This window comes from Micromys minutus, assembly GCF_963924665.1.
Source record: "Micromys minutus genome assembly, chromosome: 18".
NCBI classification, from domain to species: domain Eukaryota; kingdom Metazoa; phylum Chordata; class Mammalia; order Rodentia; family Muridae; genus Micromys; species Micromys minutus.
Genome location: NC_137953.1, coordinates 4380428 through 4401378, shown reverse-complemented (window position 1 = coordinate 4401378; position 20951 = coordinate 4380428). Strand labels below are relative to the sequence as shown.

Genomic DNA, 20951 nt, shown 5'->3' with positions numbered 1-20951 from the left:
CAATACTGTAACTCTTCCCTGCCTAAATGAGTATTAGAGGCTCTCCATCCTTTAAGAAAGACAGCTTCCCTGAAGGTTGTATAATATATCTGCCTGTGGTGTGTGTTGCAGGATATTTGGTCATTCTGTGAACCTTGAGATTGTGTTATTTACTGTGGAAAAAAAAACCCTGTTTTTAGATGTGTTGTGGCTCAGTCTTAGTACACACCTTTAACCCAAGAACTTTCTGCTTGAATATTGTAAACAAGATTAAAATCAACTGTAGGTCAAAAGGCAGAACAAGCAACCACAGGCTCAAGTGTTGTTAGGAAGTGAACATAGGAGCTGGAAAGATGGCTCATAGGTTAAGAGAACTGACTGCTTTCCCCGAGGTCTTGAGTTCAGTTCCCAGCAACCACATGGTGGCTCACAACCATCTGTAATGGGATCTGATGCCCTCTTCTGGTGTGTCTGAAGACAGCGACAGTGTACTCACATAAAATAAATTGGATTATTAAGAAAAAAAATGGTAGAGAGTAAGACAGAGTCGGGGAACAGATAGACACACAGGAAGTAGAAGAGGGGGACATTCTGTTTGGAGGAGGGTGTTTGAGACAGAGGGTCATTCCTGGTGGGACTTTCCTGAGAAGGAAGGACAGCTGGGTATTTTGTCTGTCCCTCAGCAGGCTTCAACCTGGTACCTGGCTCCCAAGTTTTCACTGGTTAAAATTGAAAGATTGAGATTTGTTAAAGACAACAGGTGTCAATACCGGTCACCTCTGTCCTTAAGTAGATAAATCTGTCGCTGCCTGCTTTCTCATTTGTCAAATAGGAATAGGAGGTTTGTCCACCTATCCAAGGGTTCTGTGTTGGTTCCGTTAACCTTGAAATGAAAATACTCCAGATTTTTTTTTTTTTAATAGCATTCAGGGCTTGAAAAGATGGCTCACTGGATAAACTGCTTACCACCAAGCTTGATGACTTGTTTGATCACTGGGACCCTCTTGGGAAAAGGCAAGAATAACCTCAAGTCATAGTCTTCTGACATCTACACACGCACTGGGGAACACGCACACCAACGTACATACCCGAAGATAAATGTAATAAATTTAAATTTGCATCTGCATGAATATGTACAGATTTCCCCCTTGTTATTGTCTCCTAAGTAATATACCTGTTGACATAATTTACATCATATTAGGTATAAGTTATTTAGAAAATATTTAAGATATACTTTAAGCCAGGTGTAGGTTACATGCAAATACTACACTTTTAGTTGAAGACAAAGCTTGGCTATGTAAATTCCAGGGAATCCTTGACTGCATAGTGAGACCCTTAGTTGCTCATCTGTCAACCTGAGGTGCAGGCACTACGTCTGAACAGCTTCCAGACAGATATAATTTCTGTTTCCTGGGCCATAGGCCTTTGTAGAGTGTTAGTTACAGAAAAGATGGTGGGTGAAGGCTTAAGAGACAGTCCAGTGGTAAGGTAAAGCTGGTCTTTGGTGCTTGGTGGGTTCTTTGCTGGTCTTCACCCTTCATTCCCTCCCTGCCTCCGGTTCACCCCCTAGCGCTAGATAGAAAGGAGGATAGAGCAATCAGAAAAATCCTGACTGATTTCTTTTGTCTTCTTTGACCATGGCTGCTAACAAACAGTAACCAACACCCACAAACCTTGCCTCTTGGGGCCCTCCCTTTTATGTGCCCTCTGAGAAGTTGCTAGAATTCTGTATGTCACACAATCACAGAAATTATCTGCAGCTGGCAAAATCACATTTCATCTAGAGCATGAGGCAAATCATAGCTGCTGTGGTCAGTCTAAAGCAGCCCCGTATCACTGTGCCTGGGATTAAAAGTAATGCACATTTTTACAACATTTCTATGTTTTTAAAAGAAACCAAAATTCCAAAACTCTCAAAAATGTCACTACAGTATCTGCAAAACATGCAAAAGTTCCTAGGTTCCTCTTTAGCACTGTAAGTGAACAAGTGAATGAGGGAAGCTGTCTGGGAGCTGTTCAGAGGCAGAATGCTTGGCTGGCACTGAGTACATGCGTAGTGGCATGTGTATGTGTAACCCAGCACTGGGAAAGTAGAGGCTGGAGGATCAGAAGTTCAAAGTCGTTTCAATTGGGGTTCAATTACAGGTTCAGAGGTTCTGTCCAGTATCTTCAAGATGCATGGCAGCATCTAGGCAGGCATGGTGCAGGAGCTGAGAGCTCTACATCTTCATCCAAAGGAATCCAGCAACAGACTGAGTATCCTCAGGCAGCTAGGAGGGTGTCCAAGCCCATCCCCAGAGTGACACACTTCCTCCAACAAGGCCACACCTTCTAATAGTGCCACTCCCTGGGACAAGCATATGCAAACCACCACAGCTACACAGCAACTTCCAGGCTAGTCAGAGATAAAGACTTAAATTTTAAAAAGTCTTAAATTAAAAAAAAAAATTACAGGCTAAGTTAGGGACAGACTTGTCTGGAGTTATGCTTAAAGAAGCAGACCCTACCTAGACTTCCTTGTGAGTCCACTCCAGGGAGAATGGAAGTAGAGTGATATAGCTTAATTCAGATACACTTGGGTTTTATAAGCTAGCCCCTTCCCAGCCCTGTGGCTTGGACCCGGGTGCTTATATTTCCTAGCCCACGGTTTTCTGCTACCAGACTAGAGCTGGACATCGATATGTAAAAGTAGCTTAACAGACCCTAGTACCTGACACTTGGGAGGCGGAGGTAGAAGGCTATCACTATCAAGCTTGGGGACAGTCTGGACAATATACAAAGCAAGGCTGTCTCAACCAGCCAACGTGGCTTTACATAGCAAGTTGGAGGAAAATCTAAACAAACATCCCCAGAAGAGGGGGAAACTGGCCTTACTATGATCATTTTTTAGAAAAATACTTTTTAGTAATTTTTTTAGAAAAAAATGGACATCAGATCATCCGGACCTATTTGTAAGATGCCGTATTGGTGCTGGGAACTGAACTATCACATTTGCAAGAGTACCAAATACATTAACTGCTAAGTCATGCCCCCTGCTTCATTCCTTACTTGTACTTTTTTTTTTTTTTAAGACATGGTCTCACTGTGTAGTCCAGGGCGGCCTCGAATTCACAGAGATTCTCTTGCCTCTGCCTCCTGAGTACTAGGATTAAATGTAAGAGCCACCACTCCTGGCTTGTATTTTTTAACATTTGTGTGTGCTTTTGAGTGTTTATAGGTGAGGTGCGCTATTGCTACATCATACGCGTGGAAATCAGAGGGTGCATGCATATGTGTAGACCAGATGTGAAGGTCATAGGACAACTTGTGTAAGTCTGTTTTCTTCCTTTCACAACGTGGGTACGAGAATCTAACTAAAGTCGTCATCCTTGCGGGCAAGCGCCGTTACCGCTGAGCCATCTCTCCAGGCCACGATCTAGTTAAAAACAAAAGAAAACAAAACAGAAGGGGCTCAGAATGTCATTGCTTCTCTCTCCTACCCCTAGAACTCAAACCTTCTAGCGTGTTTCACCGATTGAGTCCTGTACTCAATACCGAATACAACCAGCCACAGCGCTTCCGGGTTTCGGGCCGGACCTGACGTGTGGGGCGGGATTTCCGGTGGGGCGGGGCGCTCAGGGAGGCGCTGGGCGAAGACTCGGTCGGCTGACCGCACGGTGGCAGCCGGGGCGCGTGCTGGGAGCCCGCATGGCCCGGGGCGAGAGGCGAAGGCGCGCTGCGGCCGCAGAGGGGGCGCGGCCGCCGGAGAGGGCGCGGGGTGCGGGCCGGCGGGATGGCAGGGCTGGCGGGGCGCGCGGCTCGGCGGGCGGCGCGGCCCTGGCCGTGGTGGTTTTGGCGCTGGCCTTCGGCCTGTCGGGGCGCTGGGTGCTGGCGTGGCTCCGTGTGCGCCGGGCGCTCACACTGCACCCCGCGCCGCCCGCACTGCCCCCGGACTCCTCCAGCCCTGCTGTGAGCCCGGAACTCTTCTGGGGCACCTACCGCCCACACGTCTATTTCGGCATGAAGACTCGCAGCCCCAAACCACTGCTCACGGGTAACCCTGGGGCGGGGTGAGTGGGGAGGACCCAGCAGTCTTCACAGACTTAAGACCAGTATCTGTTGACTTACGTGGCCATTCTGCTTCCCAGGACTGATGTGGGCGCAGCAAGGCGCCACCCCGGGGACTCCTCTTCAGCTCAGACACACGTGTGAACAGGGAGACGGAGTGGGTCCCTATGGCTGGGAATTCCACGATGGCCTCTCCTTCGGTCGGCAACATATCCACGATGGGGCCTTAAGGCTCACCACTGAGTTCGTCAAGAGGCCTGGGGGTCATCACGGAGGAGATTGGAGCTGGAGAGTGACCGTAGAGCCTCAGGTCAGGGCATTAGGATCTTTCCTCAGCCCAGACTTTCCCACCCTCCTCTTCCAGCAGCAAATGCAATATGAAATGGGAGGCTGTCAGCAGGGACACCAGCTTGGCTGACCATCTCTGCCATCTCTTTGTAAAGCAGATACCACAGCGACACTTAAAAGATTGAGTGAAACAATCCATGCATAATTCTAAAACATCCGTCATTTCCTGGAGGAACCCTGTCAGGGCCTTTGGCTCCGTCTACTGAGTGGATCTACTTATTACCTCAGTATGGACGGATGTTTGTTTGTCACAGTTCTTGTAATCCCTGCTAAGGCTTATGATTCTGATGCTTTATTGTGTTCCTTGGTCACCCAGGCCTCAGGTACACCTTCCTTCCCTTTGGTGTCCCTGTTCTTCTACGTGGTAACAGATGGGCAAGAGGTCCTACTACCAGAGATTGGAGCCAAAGGACAGTTGAAGTTCATCAGTGGGCACACCAGTGAACTTGGTGACTTCCGCCTTACACTTTTGCCACCAACCAGTCCAGGAGACACCGTCCCTAAGCATAGCAGGTAACTGGAGGATTGGTGCAGGGGTGCTTGGGATATTGACTTAGCCTGGCTTCTATGACCCCCCTCCTGGACCTTCCCACCAGTGGGACTGGCAAGACCTCCCTTTCATGAATAACATTCCTATTTGTCTTGTCTTCCAGCTACAATGTCTTCTGGTCCTCCAACCCCGGGCTGCCACTGCTCACAGACATGGTAAAGAGCCGTCTAAACAGCTGGTTTCAGCACCGGCCCCCAGGAGCCTCTCCTGAACGCTACCTCGGCTTGCCTGGATCTCTGAAGTGGGAGGAGAGAGGTCCTAGTGGGCAAGGGCAGTTCTTGATACAGCAGGTGACTCTGAAAGCCCCTTACTCCGTGGAGTTTGTGTTTGAATCTGGCAGTGCCGGGACAGGAAGGAACCAGGCCTCAGGGCAGCTGGTAGGCAGCCAGCTGACCCAGGCCCTGGAGAACCATGCTGTGGCCTTCAAAGAGCGTTTTGAGAAGACCTTCCAGCTAAAGGAGAAGGGCCTGAGCGCTGAGGAACAGGCTTTGGGTCAGGTTGCCCTCAGTGGCCTTCTTGGAGGGATTGGTTACTTCTATGGACAGGGTTTGGTGTTGCCAGACACTGGCATGGAAGGGTCTGAACAGAAAATGGACCCTGCCCTATTTCCACCTGTCCCCCTTTTTTCTGGGGTCCCTTCCCGGTCATTCTTCCCACGAGGTTTCCTCTGGGATGAAGGCTTTCACCAGCTAGTGGTCCAGCGATGGGATCCCCACCTCACCCGGGAGGCTCTAGGACACTGGCTGGGGCTGCTCAATGCTGATGGCTGGATTGGGCGAGAGCAGATTCTTGGGGATGAGGCCAGAGCCCGAGTGCCCCCAGAATTCCTAGTGCAGCGTGCAGCCCATGCCAACCCTCCTACCCTGCTCCTGCCAGTAGTGCGCATGCTACAAGGCCGTGACCCTGATGACCTGGCCTTTCTTCGCAGGGCTTTTCCCCGCCTGCATGCTTGGTTCTCTTGGCTCCATCAAAGTCAGGCAGGGCCGGTGCCACTATCCTACCGCTGGCGGGGCAGGGACCTAGCTTTGCCTACCCTACTTAACCCCAAGACACTGCCCTCGGGCCTGGATGACTACCCCAGGGCATCACATCCTTCTACAGCCGAGCGGCACCTGGACCTGCGATGCTGGGTGACATTGGGTGCCCGGGTGCTGTCACAGCTGGCAGAAGAGCTTGGGGAGGCTGAAGCTGCTGCGGAACTGGGCCCACTGGCTGCCTCTCTAGAAGAACCTGGGAGTCTTGATGAGCTGCACTGGGCTCCTGAGCTGGGGTTCTTTGCTGACTTTGGGAACCACACAAAAGCAGTGCAGCTCAAGGCTAGGCCCCCACAGGGGCTGGTTAGGGTGGTAGGCAGGCCTCCACCTCGACTGCAGTATGTGGATGCTCTGGGCTATGTCTCTCTTTTCCCTTTGCTGCTACAGCTGCTGGACCCAAGCTCACCCCGCTTGGGACCCCTGTTATCCGTTCTAGCTGATAGCCGCCATCTCTGGAGCCCCTTTGGGTTGCGCTCCCTTTCAGCCTCCAGCCTCTTTTATAAACAGCGGAATACTGAACACGATCCACCTTACTGGCGGGGTGCCGTGTGGCTGAATATCAACTACCTGGCTTTGGGGGCACTACACCACTATGGGCATGTGGAGGGTCCTCACAAGGCTCAGGCTGCCAAACTCTACCATGAACTGCGGGCCAATATAGTGGGCAATGTACGGCAGCAATACCAGGCTACGGGGTTTCTGTGGGAACAGTACAGCGACCAGGATGGGCGGGGCATGGGCTGCCGCCCCTTCCAAGGATGGACCAGTCTTGTCTTACTGATCATGGCTGAAGAGTACTAACGGGACAGAAGGAAAGCTAGGCCATTTGTGTCACTTGGAATCTGCAGACAAGGGCTTGGGTTTCTGGTCTCATCGTTTCAGATCTTGTTGGCTCATCTCAGGTTGTCTCATTGTCATCCCATACTGCTCTGGGGTGAACGTGAACTCAAAAGAGTCTATTTTTCTAAATAAACTGGAAAAGAAAAACCGACCTGGCCTCGGCTTCCTTAACAGCTAGTGTGGCTAGAGGGCATGCAATGACTCGAGGTCTACTCTCCCCAAAATCACAAGCAGCTGGTTCATGTCTCTTTAATGAGATTAAAGGCTCCTGTGTATGTTTTGGGAGTGAGTAAAGATAGCACAGTCCTCGGTACTGCCCCTCTTCAGGGCTCTAGCCCTTTCAGGCATGTTCTAGGAGGGTGGAGAGGGGCCCACATGGAGAACTGCAGTTGAAACCAGGGCTGAATCCTGGTGGCCAAGTAATAACGGGTTTTCCTCTTGAAACTACTTATGGGATGTCCCCATAACTAGAAGCCAGCCCCACGGGAGGGACCTGGGACACAGAATCTGGGGGCAGTGCACAAGGGGAATGGTCCTCCAGAGCTGGTTGGGTGGCACTAGCCCTCACCTCCTTGACTGGTTCACCTTCGCTGGAGTCAGGACAAGGGCAGAGCTCAATGCCTGAGTCACCAGTCAGGCGACGATAGCGGCAGGAAGGGGGTATATGGACTGGGCTCAATCCTGCCCTGGGCTCACCCTCCTGATGAGGGAGAGCACTCTGGTGGGAGCAAACACCTTCTACATGTGTCCCCTCCGAGTGGGCAGAACAGCTGGATTCGGAAGAGCAGCAGGTGCATTCACTGGAAGTAGTCAAAGGGTGAGCAGGGGCCATAGTGTAAGGAGGTGGTGGTGTGCCTGGGTGGTGAACCACATCCTCATAGGCTGGGGGTTTGAAGGCGCTGAGGAGGCCTGCAGGAGAGAGAACAGCATGGCTGGCTGGAGCACCTGGGCTAGAAGAGAGATCTCTCCTAGGGGAAAGAGTGCTCTGAAATGTTTTCCAGGGGGAGTGTGGGGTGGTTGAGGGTCCTGGCTTGGGAGGGGCTACTGGTTCTGCACCCAAGAGTCACTCACGAAGGTCAAGCAGTGAACCAGTTGGAACAGGGCCAGCCCCGTGGCACGCCCCATGGTAAGCCAACAAGTTGATTTCACGCTGCCGTTGTTGCTGTTGCAGCCTGAGTTTAGCTCTTCGGTGGCGGAAGGCACAACAGCAGCTAAAGAGGATGAGGACAGTCCAAAGCAGCCAGAACCCTGCAGGAGGCAAAGAGGGCACAACTCAGATGACCACCCCCACCCCTATGCAGAGAAGGGTCTTTGGTGGCTGAATTCAAACATCCAAGGGGGATGGGCAGGGAACCTGAGAGGGATCCCTTTGAAGACTCACACCAGAGTTCATAGTAGTAGGTACAGCAGCCAGTCTCCCCACAGCAGTGACCGCTCTCACAGAGGTAGGGCTGGGTATTCACTCCTGGGCACAGCTCTCGAAGCTGGAGGCAAGGAGGCACTAAGAACGTGGAGACTCTATCCAAGGCTCTGTCCACCCCCACTCACCTCCTGCATGCACAACCCCACCCACAAGCCAGCCTAACACGGAAGGATGGCACAGGGCTGCTAAAAGGAGTGTCTATATGTAGGGCTGTGAGCATGGAACATTTACAATGGCCAGAAACTAGTGTAGACAGTTCAGTGTAAATACACAAGGTGATTTCAGTTCTTTAAACCCAAGACTTGTCTCCCATAAGCCTGGCCCCAAGGGTGATTTTTGGTAAGGCAATGTTTTAGAAGAAACAAAATATAGTCTGACCATGGGTAGGAATTTAAAGCCATTTCCAAGGCTGAAAAGCTCTCAACATCTCCCATCCCAAAGGTCTGCCTCCCACACCCCCAAGATAGTTTTTTCCCACCCCTGGGTCTCAAGCTCCCTAGGGTAGAGGAGGAGCAGTGTGAGAGAGACCCAGAGCAGTGCTCCCAACCAGATGGGATTGCTGTGGATGATAAAGGACGGCATCCAGGGCGCGAGTCTGGGTTCCAGCTCGTCTCCAAATTGCTCCCTCAAGAGAAGATGCTCCCGGACTCTGCTGTGACAACAGGCACATAGAAAAACATCACAAACAACTGCTGCCAGACAGAGGGAGCCTCCCTGGGGTTTTCACTACGCCTCTGGTAACTGGAGAGCCACTGCAGGCTTGCACTGCAACCATGAGATGGGGTCTAAGAGGCTGCAGGTAAAGTCAACTGCGTCTACGTAGTAAGTTCAGACAAAGAGTAGAACGGTCATGTTCAGGAACTTCATAGTACCTTTGGCTCCATGAACTCCTCCCCCACCCGGGACAGGAAGTGACAGGAGAGGGGAAAGAAATAAATGGCTGTCGTGAGATAAGCTTTTAGAGCTGCTGGGATACCTGCTGTAGCGGCGCCTGAAGTGCCCCCCAGGCCTCTTCGCTGCTGTTCCTGCTGCTGGCCCGAGCCATGCCTCCACCTACAGACCCCTGAAGACCACAGCCTCCTCCACCGCCAGCTGCCCCGCCCCTGCCACCTCTGCCGCCACTTCCATGGCCCCTGCCCGGCCCATGGCCACCGGGGCCACCATCTCTCCGCGGCCGGAGCTCCCGGCCCGGGAGAGCTCCTCCAGAGGACACAGTTGCTCAGTCCAGCCAATCAGAATCGTTAACTAACAGACCGGCCAATAGGAACCGGTCACAGGCTTCCTCCTCTACCCAATCCGCTGCGGCGCCTGTACCGCTCTCCCAGACAACAAGAACTCACACAAAGACAGGGGAAAGGCTCGACCGAATGCCTGATTGACAGCGACAATAGCCAGTACGGACAACAGAACAGGCTTTGACTTATCAGCCAATGAACGTCCGTCCAGGAGCACAAAATTTCTCGCTGATTGGCTGAATGACTTCACTCGCGCAGGTTGAGTCGGCCCGCTTCCCACTCCAGGAATTCTACACAAGCTGAGGCTCCGCACGAAATTTAATAGGGTGGGGGACACAGCAGGGATGCGACTTGGGAGAGGTCTTAGGTGGCCAGGAGTGGGGACCCCGGGCCCTCGGGTCCTCCCAGCCGTAGCTGCAGATTGATGCGGTAGCACTGTAGGCTGCAAAGGGCCTGGCCCGTGCGGGAGCAGGCGTAACGACGCGGGTGGGGGCAGCCGGGGACAGAGCAGCGTGGAGCAGGGCTCGATGGGGCAGGCCGCTGTGCCACCGCCGCGGGTGTGGGAACGCCGGGAGGAAAAGACAAGGTGGAGCCCTGAGCCCCGCTGCTGTAGCGCACCATGGGTGCAGGAGCCGGGGCAGCCGCCCGCCCTCCGCGCCGCTCGCCTCGTGCCGCCCCTCGCCCTCCTCTCCCGCTAGGAGCGGCTGTCTTGGTGAGGCGCTCAATTGTCTGATTCTTGTGCTCCTCAGCCCGCCTCGCCGCCTGCAGCCGCCGTTTTCGCGCACGCTCCTCACGTTTCAGCAGCATCTCTTCCGTGAGGGCAGGGGCTGGGCAGCCCGCAGCCACCGGCAGAGGCAGAGTTGGGGATGGCTGACTCCGCGCCTTCTGGAGCAGGGCTCGCTGGGGAAAGATAGAGAGGGTGTCTGAGAACCGAATGGCGAGGTCCCCAAGCCGAGGGATGAGAAAGATGGGAAAATGAAGGTGGAATCTTGACAGTTACCGTCTTTGGGGACACCCCGTTCCCATTTTTGTTTTGTTTCGAGCCGGTCTCACTATGTGAACTCTGGCAACCCTGAGGACTCACTATGAAAACTAGGTCAGCCTCGAACTGACACTCGTGCCTCTGTCTCAAAGGTGTGGGCCACTATCCCCATTAATACCACAGTTTTCCCCAGGTCTCCTGACTCTCACTTACCTTCAAAGGAGAAAACATGCCTGCCCCATCTGCCCAAACTGTAGTACCCTTGTCTAGGTTTTTTGTTGTTGCTGTTTTAATATTATCTCAGTAGAGAGCACCAACTTGGATTTGGCTCAAACCAAAAAGAATCACCCTGGATTTTCTTTCTTTTTTTCTCCCAACAAGTAGCTACTTCCAAAATACATCCAGGACGGGGGGTGGGGGGGGGGTGTTTCTTCGTTCTGTTACTACTTTCTTTTTGACTGAAGCCATCACCCCAGCTCTCCTATTCCCACACCCCATGCCCCTCTCCCAGGTTATTGCTTGATTGAGACAGGATATGTACATGTGTTTTTAACTTGTAACCATCCTCCTCCTCCTGTCTTTCTGGGACACAGGTGTGCACCCTGACAGCCCACACTTCAGCAGCTTCCCACAGAAATCCCTTACCCCTTCACTTAGTCGCCAAAGTAATTAAAGCAGCTGTGTCACTTGTCAGCATATAACCACGGGCGACTCAGCCACATTCTCCTGGGTCTCTATGCCTGTTGACTCTATGTCAGCTGGCCTCTTTGAGAAGCTCTTCTGGTACTGTAAATGTCTCTCCTCAAAGGCATTCTGGACTGGAAAGACCACTCAGCAGAACCCTGGCTGCCCTTGCAGAGGACTCATAGTTCAGGTCCCTGCACCTACATGGCAGCTCACAACTGTCTGTAAATCTAGCTCCAAGAGTTCTGGTGACCTCTGGCCTCCATGAGCAGCAAACACGCTCATGCACATAGAAATCAAAATAAATAAAATTTATCTTTAAAACAAAAGAGAACAACTGCCGTAATGTTTCTGTCCCTGCCAATTTCTACTTCAGTGGTCCTGTTTTCTGTAGTTTTAAAAAGTAATTTAGGAGCTGTGTGTGGTGGCACACACCTTTAATTTCCAGCACTTGGGGGTAAAGGCAAGCAGGTCCCTGTGTGTGTCAGGCCATCAGGGCTAAATACTAAGATCCCAATTCAAAAAGGAAAAAAAAAATCATTTATCATGAATATCCGCCCCTTATCTTTCCCGTTCCTCTCCTATTCTTCTCATTGCCTAAGAAACAGCAAGTTCTCCATATGTGTTTGTTGAGTGAATAAAGATGGAGCTTACCTGTCTCGCAGTAAGCAACCGCTCATTGATTTCCTTCTTGAGGTCTCCATTGTCATCCAGCTCTCCCTTCTCCAAGGCGTCTAACCATCTCTGTTCCTCCTCTTCCTCCTGGCCCTCCAGATCCCCTGGCAGGTCCCGGAGTGGGGAGGGGGACAGATTACTGTCTTCATCTGGGTAGAAAAGTTGAAGAAAAGTAGAACATTAATTTTGCAAAGCTGGTCCTAGGATGCTGGAAATGCTCAGACCCCACCCCCTTCCTTTTGCTGGTTGTAAATGAGCAACCCTGCTTTTCCCACCTCCAGGGTTGCTTCTCACCCAGCCAGGCTCGGTACTGCTCCAGAGGCACACCTTCCATAGGTTCCTCTTCATTATCCACTACCATCAGGGGAGAAGGTGATCGGGGCGCCTCAGGAATCACAGTGAAAGTAGGAACACTGCAGAGAAGAAAAGCTACTCTAAAGTGAACAAGCGGCTCTCCCCTACTCTAGAGCTACATACAGCTTTCCCAACCTGCTTGGATTCTTGCTGCCTTAACTTGGACCCTGAAGCCAAAGTTTGTTTTCTATTTTCCAGAAAGCCCAGCCCACCGCTGCTGAATTTTCCTGAGTTAAATACTTGATCTCACCTCTTGGTGCCCAGGACCTGTCCACCCAGCTTGATTTTAAGTTTAAGTTGGGGCTTGGCAGGAGCCTGGAGCGTCGGTCCGGTCTCCTCTTCCTGATGATGCTTCTTCTTGTGTTTCTTTTTATGTTTCTTGTGTTTTTTCTTGTGTACTCCGTGGCCGTGGGCACCTGCCAGGCTCAACTCCAGCGTTTCCCCTGCAGAAGGAGAACCTGTCAGAGGTGTTCCATCAAACAGTGGCAGGGAAAGATCTGACTAACCTAACAATTCAACTGAGTCCAACTCTTCCCACGTTATTAGCTGTTACCATAACAACAGCACCGCCTCGCTCCTTCCCACCTGTGGCGGGTCGACCTGGCTCCACGGAGTGAGAGCGACTCCTTTTTAAAGATCACCTAAGTTAGAGCCACCCGCGCTTACCTGGCTCGGGAGCCTCCATAGCCCCAGACGTGCTCCCGCGCCGCCACAGCTTGCTCATGGGGTCCTGCAAGGGGAGAGGACTGGAAACGGTCGGGACACAAGCCGACATGCCTTTTCCGCCCCGCGGAAGAACGGAATCCAGCAAAATAACCGGCTACTTCCGGTGCCTGGCAACCATGTTTGTGCGTGGTACGCTTTGCAGCCAAAAATACTCCGGTAAGAAACAAGGTCCTTTCCAAATAAAAGTTCCGGCATTGCTGGGGACCTTCCAGTTCGAGACCAGCCTTAATGCCATCTTGTTCTCAAAACGAAAATCCAAAGCAGGCTGGAAAGGCCACAAAAAATAAATAAACAAATAAATAAATAAAAATAAAGTAAGGGTTTCCCTGACTTGTGCTTCCTCTACTAAGATTCCAGACCTGTCTCCCTCTGTGTCGCTGACTCCTCCCCTCCCCCTCCTCCTCACCTTCCCATTGTCTTTGGTAGACAATGAGACAACTTCATTATGGTGCATCTTTTTTGTAAGCACTAAGCTTCTCAACCAAGAAAAGCTGTGAAATAATAAGACTGATACAAAATTTAGATTCTAGAGAACAGTTACATTGTAAAGAATACAAGCATCCCTCTAATGAAACATCTAAATAAATTTGCTACATTCCTGTACTGTGAAGTTAGGAAGCTAGTTGATTTTAAACAAAACTAGACCTAGAAAGGTAGGAAACTGGTGAGAGAAATTGTTGATGTATGTTTGGGAAACAAGGGAGGTAAGGGGACCCTTTGCTTTGATTTGGTTTTTTGTTTGAAAAGGGGTCTCACTGTATACCCCAGGTTGACTTGGTACTCCCTATGTAACCCAGACTGGTTTCAAATTCATGAACTTTCTACATCAGCCTTCCTAGTGCTGGGATTACAGACCTTAGTACCCAAGCTTTGCTGACGTTTTTTATATATCCTTTCTCTCTTTGAATTTTGAATAAAATTTGTAAATGTTTTTCTTTATCTTCTAATGTATACATACTTTTAACAACAGCACAGAGATAAATGTTCCAATAAATAAGAGAGAGAAAAAAACTCTCTAAAAATGTGATTCAAGGATGGTGAGATGGCCTCCTCAGGTCTTCTGCAAGGGCAGCAGATCTTGTAAACAGCTGAGCCACCCCTCCAGCCCCTTGATTTTCTTGATTCTATTTATTTATTTATTTACATATTTATTTATTATTCATTCATTCATTTTTTTTAAACAGCTCTGCGAAGCTCTGGCTGTTTATTTGTTTGTTTGTTTGTTTGTTTGTTTGGCAGGGTTTCTCTGGCTGTCTTTGGAGCTCACTTTTTAAACCAGGCTGACCTCAAACTCAGATTCTCTTGCCTCTGCCTTCCAACGGCTGAGATTAAAGGTGTGTGCCACCACACCCAGCTTCCTTGATTCTTTTTATTTAAGATTTATTTATTTAAAATGTATACAGCATTTTAGCAGGCCAGAAGAGGGCACTAATCATAGGTAGTTATGAACCACCATGTGGTCGCTAAGACTTGAACTCAGGATCTCTGGAGGAGCAGACAGTACTTTTAACCTCTGAACGATCTCTCCAGCCCTCTTGATTCTTTTCTTTTTTTTTTTTTTAAATTTGTTTATTTATTTTATGTATGTAAGTACAGAGTAGCTGTCTTCAGACACACTAGAAGAGGGCATCAAATCTCATTACAGATAGTTGTGAGCCATCATGAGGTTGCTGGGATTTGAACTCAGGACCTCTGGAAGAGCAGACAGTGCTATTAACCACTGAGCCATCTCTCCAGCCCTTGGTTCTATTTTTAAAGTATCATGTACTAGTATCTGCTTAGAAAAAAAAAATTGAAGAATATACAACATGCTACTAATGATTGTCTTTAGAAGTTAGAGTTAAGGATCTTTTACTATCTAGATTTGAACTCACTTTGTAGACCGGTCTGGCCTCAAACTCAGAGATCCACTGGCCTCTGCTTCCCAAGTGCTGGGATTAAAGGTTTGCACCACCAAACCTGGCCTTTTTTACTTATACTATTTAGACAGGATCTTACATAGTCCAGGCTGACCTCAACCTTGCAGCATAGCTGAAGATGACCTTGAATTCCTGCCTCTCCTGCCTCTACTTCCCCAGTGTGGCAGTTACAGATGTGCACCATCATACCCAGTCCCATGCTGAGGATGGAGCCCAGGGCTTCGTGTGTGCTACATAAGCACTCCACCTACAGTCATAGCCCAGCTGTCATTTTTTTAAAAAAGTCTATTGGGTGCACCAGGGACAGTAGGTGTAGCAAGAGCAATGCCTAAATTTTGGAAAACTAACTTAGGAGGCTTTTCTAGAATGTATTGTGGGTGTTTAGCTACATGAGTATTCTGCTTCAGGGCAAGTTCTGTTGTTTCTCTTCTATAGATAAGGAAACTGAGGCTTGGAGAGACAAAGTGCTTTGGTCAGAAACACACAGGCAGGGAGTAGCAGTGTAGGCATCAGACAAAGGCTTCCTGACTCTAGTCTGGGCTGTTTCCTCTGTATCCTGATATCCAGCAGGGAGGAAGTAAATTAAAACGAGTTCTTTTTCGTTTGGGGGCTTGTTTGTTTGTTTGTTTGTTTGTTTGTTTGTTTGTAACTTTGCCTTGTTTAGTGTGGTGGAAATATACAGACTATAAGGAATTTTACCTTCTGAAGGAATTCGCAAGCCTTGTTTTAAGATTTCATGAAAGAAAAATGTAATTTATAGTGTTTGAATAGGAATAGTACCCAAAGATTCATACATTTGAATGCTCAGTTACTAGGGAGTGGAACTTTTTAAGATTAAAAGAACTATGAGGTGTGGCCTTGCTGGAGGAAGTGTGTCACTGTGAGTGGGTTTCGAAGTTTTGAACACCCATGCGCGGACCAGGCTCTTCCTCTGTGGATGAGAATGTAGAGGTCTGTAAGCCAGCCCCAATTCAATGTTGTCCTTTGTGAGAGCTGTGTGGTCAGTTTCTTCACAGCAATGGAAACCCTGAGACCGTGGGGAACATGTCTGCCATTGTCAGCATCATGGAGGTCCTGACCCTCAGTGTCCTCACTAACCTCGTCACTTATAACTTGTAATCTCCCTCTCCCCGTCTTTCTCTGTGTCTCACACACACACAGAGTCTGTCTCTGTGCACATGAGTGTGGAAGTCAGAGGCTTTGGACCCCTCTGGAGCTGGACTTGCAGGCAGTCGTGAGACACCAGATGTAGGCACTGTGAACTCCCCTCCGCTGTGTTCCGAGTGTATGTCTTCCCACCCAACCAATGACACTGACTTTGATCGAGATGGTGTCTACTAGCTGTCACTTGTCATGAGCTTGCTCATCTCAGCATCACAACTTTTGTCTTCAGGAGTATAAACATTCCCTGGGCAACTATTAGAAAGAGACTAATCACTATAATTCATTACCCTCAGAGCCTGGTTTGCACTGGTGCTCTACCCAAGGTTGGATATTATATAATCAGCCCTCATAATTTTCAAATGATGATCTATTTTTAAAAACATTTTATTAGCTATTGGGGAATTTAACACAATGTAAAATTTATGTTATCATACCCCTAAGTCCTCCCCTTAACTTCTCCTACCTCCTCATAAGCCCCTCAACATTGTGTCCTCTTTTTTTTTAAGATGTATTATGTACAGTATTCTGCCTGCATATATGCCTGTATGCCAGAAGAAGGCACCAGACCTCATTACAGATGGTTGTGAGCCACCATGTGGTTGCTGGGAATTGAACTCAGGACCTCTGGAAGAGCAGTCGGCAGTGCTCTCAACCTCTGATTCATCTCTCCAGCATTTTTTTTTAATGCATATAACCCATTGTGCTGACTGGCTTTGGGTCAACTTGATACAAGCTGGTGTTAATCACAGAGAAAGGAGCCTCAGCTGAGGAAATGCCTCCATGAGATCCAGCTGTAAGGCATTTTCTCAACTAGTGATCAAGGGGGGAGGGACCAGCCCGTTGTGGGCGGTGCCATCCCTGGCCCAGCCCATTGTGGGTGGAGCCATCCCTGGGCTGGTAGACCTGGGTTCTATAAGAAAGCAGGCTGAGCAAGCCAGGGGAAGCAAGCCAGTAAGCAACATCCCTCCATGGCCTCTGCATCAGCTCCTGCTTCCTGACCTGCTTGGGTTCCTGTCCTGACTTCCTTTGGTGAACAGCAGTGTGGAAGTGTGAGCTGAATAAACCCTTTCCTCCCCAACTTGCTTCATAATGTTTTTTTGCAGGAATAGAGACCTGACTAATTCACCCATCAACTTCAATTTGCACTTCCTATCAACTCCTAAGCAGAGCCATTCGCCAGAATAGTGGCCAACCTACGAGAGCCTTGACGAAAACTGATTCCCTCAGAAACCATCAACAGCTGTAGCCCCTCAGTTAGGGTTGGAGGTTCCTGAGCCCCTCCCACTGCACACCAGAGTGTGAACTGGCTTGATCTTGTCCAGGCAGCCACAGCTGTCAGGAATTCAGGAGCGCAGACAATGGTGGTGCTGTCTTGTGCAGAAGACACAGCTCACTCCAGTCCTCCATGACATTTGCTTTTACTTTTCTGCTCCTCCCCTGTGATGGTCCTCAAGCTATGAGGAGAGGCTCATCTAGACGAAGATGATATATATATATATATATATATATATATATATATATATATATATATATATATATATATAATTTATTTACATATTTTACCACTACATTTTATTTAATTACTACCACATTTTATTTATTTACTTATTACTACACTTACATCATGCATTAGTTAGCATATTACTGTAAAGAAGAGCCCAGCATGGAGGATGACTTTGAACTCCCAACCCTACAGCCTGCACTTCCGAAGTGCTGGAATTACTGGTGTATGTAGTAAACGTGTATGGCCCATGTGTTTATTTCCATATACATTTACTTATATCTGTTTAGAGTCTTGGATTCAAGCAATGGGTTTTCGATTTTTATTATAAGGGCTGGAGAGATGGCTCAGTGGTTAAGGGCACTGGCTGATCTTCCGGAGGACCTGGGTTCAATTCCCAGCACCTACAGGGCAGCTCACAACCGTCTGTGACTGTAGTAGGTCCAGGGGATCCCACACTCTCACACAGACGTACATTACAGGACTACATCGAAAGACTCTGGCTCAGAACAAAACATGGCAGCAAAAAACTACATTTGCTTGTTTTTTATTTTGTGGTGAAGATGTGTCATGGTGCAGGTGCTGAATAGTTTTGTGTCAAATTGACATAAGCTAGAAAGGCAGGAACCTCAGCTGAGAAGATGCCTCCATAAGATCCTGCTGTAAAGCATTTTTTTAAAAGATTTATTTATGATAGGTAAGTATACTGTAGCTGTCTTCAGACACACCAGAAGAGGGCATCAGATCCCATTACAGGTGGTTGTGAGCCGCCATGTGGTTGCTGGGATTTGAACTCTGGACCTCTGTTGAGCCGTATCTCCAGGCCCCGTAAGGCATTTTCTTAATTGGCGATTGATGCTGGAGGTTCTAGCTCATTTTGGGTGGCGCCGTCCCTGGGTCCTGTAAGAAAGCAGGCTGAGCCAAGCCATAGGAACAAGGCAATAAGCATTATCTCTCCTTGGCTTTTGCATCAGCTCCTGCCTTCAGATTCCTGCCCTATTTGAGTTCTCGACCTGACTTCCTTCAGTGATGAACTGCAATGTGGCAGTGTAAGCAGGAACATATAGCTGACCTTGTACCAAGGCCACATGGAAGCCATGCCAACGAATTACCTTGAGGAGGCTTTGCTGCTGCCGGCACCACCCACTCCCTCTTCTGGGCCTGTTCTTGCAGTGAATTTATCATGAACTCTGACTGGGGCTTGTCTGTACTCCAAGACTCAAAGTTCAGTTAGGAGCACCCCAGTTTCTCCTGGTCTATGAAGACGGACATGGGGGTGGATAGAGGAGACAACTGTTGTCAACTGCCTTAAAGGGGCTACAGCTTCCTGCTTCCAGCCTATTCTTGAAGTTGGTTTGAGTCCTGTGTGACTCACAAATATTAGGAAACACTTGAAAAGAGAAGTGTGCACTAAGCCAGTGGGGTGCTGGTAAATGTTTAACAAAAGCTACCTGGTGTGAGGGGGAGGAGGGGGAGATCAGCTCTAATCTGGAAAGTCCACCTATTCTGTTATGTAAATACTCTCACTGAGGTCCCTTCAAACCCGAAGGCCAGGCCGATAAACACACAACTGGGATCAGATAAGCAAATCTCATATCAGAAGGTCGCATTTCTACAGATGCCAGCCAGAGGACCAGTCTTAGTAAAATGACCAGGAAGTATTGAGTGTTCGGCATTTATCACCTTTGCTTAGTTTCTGAAGATAAAATTTTAAACACTAATATTTCTTTTATCCTCAGTTATTTATATATAGTATGTGTGTATATGTGCACATGCAAGCCAGTGCCCAGAAGCCAGAAGCACAGGACCCTCCGGAGCTGGAGTTGAAGGTACTGTGGGTTGCTGAGAACTGAACTCAGGCCCCTCAGAAAAACAGGCAGTGCTCTTAACCTATGACCATTGTCCAGCCCTCCTTACAGTCTCCCTTTTAGCTGGCCTTTCTTTTAGGTGGCATATCTCAGCACTCTGGAGACAGAGGCAAGTGGATCTCTGAGTTCGAGGCCAGGCTGATCTACAGAGTGAGTTGTTCCAGGATCCCCTTTGTAGTTGCAGCTTCTAAGACATTACTACTTACCTGTGCCGTCCCTTTCCAAAGCCTACACAGTAAGGCACACACGATTGCAGACAGAATCTGAGCTCAACTTTCTGCCCCAGAGTCTGTTTCTTGAGGTCTTGCCCGGGTCTTAGAGGTGTTCTCCAACCCTTCTAGAAGCTCTTGTGTCCTGCCCTGCAGGATGCTGGGAACAGGCGAGAGGCTGCTACAGCACCAGTTTCTGTCACAGCCCTCAGATTTGGAACGTGTCACACATTCCAGGTCAAGTTTCACCTGGAAAGATGGGCTCTGCACTTAAAAACAAGTGCTGAAAATGAACTTTTTTGTTTGCTTTTTTGAGTCAGGGTCTCACTATCTGGGTCTGGAATTCATTTTGGATTCTGTAATTCACAGAGACCCTCCTGCCTTTGTCTCCCTGGGATCAAAGGCATGTATTACCATCTCCAGCTGGAAATGAACCCCTTTCGATGTTTGTGGGACCGGGATTAAATTTAGGGTTTTGCACCTGCCGCTGAATACCATATAACCCAATTGATCTTTATCTTGATGAATGATCTTTGTAAAAGATTTAGCGTTCGTGCTTGTGTGTGTGTGTGTGTGTGTGTGTGTGTGTGTGTGTGTGTGTGTGTGTAGGAAGAGAATGGACAGCCGTCCTCACATGTGCTAGTGCCTGAAACATCCTTTGAGGAACTTCTGCCCCTTTCCTCCTGCTTCCAGCTGACTGGGTTCTAGCTGCTCTCTAGGAGAGAAGGAACCACTCAGGTGTGACCAGCCAGCACACATGACTCTCTTGGCCAAAGTGGTTGGTTCAAGTCTAGTCAATGCTCTGGCCCCACCATTTTTTTTTTCTTTTTATTTGGGTGGGGGCACTTGAATGGAATAATCTTAAATCCCAGACATGTTCAGAAGCCTCAATCAGCACACGTTTCCCCCACCCCCCCTTTTTTTTTCCTTTTGGTTTAAGTCTGAAAAGATGCAGTCCCAGAAATTTTTGGCAGCAATCTTTTTTTTTTTTTTTAAAGATTTACTTATTTAGTGTATATGAGTGCACTGTAACTGTCTTCAGACACACCAGAAGAGGGCACCAGATCTCATTACAGATGGTCAGGAGCCACCATGTGGTTGCTGGGATTTGAACTCAGGACCTCTGGAAGAGCAGCCAGTGCTCTAACCACTGAGCATCTCTCCAGCCCTTTGGCAGCAATCGTATGCTGTTGAGGGTGAACGCAAAATGAAGGTAAGTAGAGCAAGTGCATGTGTGCATGTGTGCATGTGTGTGTGTGTGTGTGTGTGTGTGTGTGTGCAAAACACATTCTTGTGACTGAATTTGAATACCTGGTGTGATACCCAAAGCCTGACCCTTGAGCTATCAGGTGCATAAGCCCTCCCTCCCAAAGCCACTTTGTTGAAGGGTTTTTAAGTCCACGTTCTAAAAGA

The 20951-nt window shown here is 48.9% G+C and overlaps 3 protein-coding genes across 8 annotated transcripts; 1 reads left to right on the top strand and 2 right to left on the bottom strand.

Moving 5' to 3' along the window:
• The first annotated feature begins 3630 nt into the window (after positions 1 to 3630).
• MOGS (mannosyl-oligosaccharide glucosidase) lies at positions 3631 to 6947 on the top strand. Its single transcript, XM_080931852.1, has 4 exons — positions 3631 to 4012; positions 4107 to 4336; positions 4691 to 4887; positions 5028 to 6947. Exons 1-4 carry the CDS (start codon positions 3667 to 3669, stop codon positions 6757 to 6759), a joined length of 2505 nt encoding a protein of 834 aa, XP_080787978.1. The 5' UTR covers positions 3631 to 3666; the 3' UTR covers positions 6760 to 6947.
• An 86-nt stretch (positions 6948 to 7033) lies between these two features.
• On the bottom strand, positions 7034 to 9438 carry WBP1 (WW domain binding protein 1). Of its 4 annotated transcripts, none has more exons than XM_080931821.1 (5): positions 9198 to 9438; positions 8769 to 8873; positions 8180 to 8282; positions 7870 to 8046; positions 7034 to 7707 (listed from the first exon to the last, which is right to left on the bottom strand). In XM_080931821.1, the coding sequence occupies exons 1-5, from the start codon at positions 9264 to 9266 to the stop codon at positions 7247 to 7249; spliced, it is 915 nt and encodes a 304-aa protein (XP_080787947.1). In that variant the 5' UTR covers positions 9267 to 9438; the 3' UTR covers positions 7034 to 7246. The 4 variants fall into 4 exon arrangements, with proteins under 4 accessions (XP_080787947.1, XP_080787948.1, XP_080787949.1 ...); XM_080931822.1 differs by having other exon boundaries at positions 8769 to 8870; XM_080931823.1 differs by lacking the exon at positions 8769 to 8873.
• A 324-nt stretch (positions 9439 to 9762) lies between these two features.
• Positions 9763 to 12979, bottom strand: INO80B (INO80 complex subunit B). 3 transcript variants are annotated; one of them, XM_080932632.1, is made up of 5 exons: positions 12818 to 12979; positions 12402 to 12609; positions 12092 to 12210; positions 11777 to 11946; positions 9763 to 10356 (listed from the first exon to the last, which is right to left on the bottom strand). In XM_080932632.1, the coding sequence occupies exons 1-5, from the start codon at positions 12924 to 12926 to the stop codon at positions 9820 to 9822; spliced, it is 1143 nt and encodes a 380-aa protein (XP_080788758.1). In that variant the 5' UTR covers positions 12927 to 12979; the 3' UTR covers positions 9763 to 9819. The 3 variants fall into 3 exon arrangements, with proteins under 3 accessions (XP_080788758.1, XP_080788760.1, XP_080788759.1); XM_080932634.1 differs by having other exon boundaries at positions 12125 to 12210; XM_080932633.1 differs by having other exon boundaries at positions 12402 to 12594.
• Positions 12980 to 20951: the final 7972 nt, after the last annotated feature.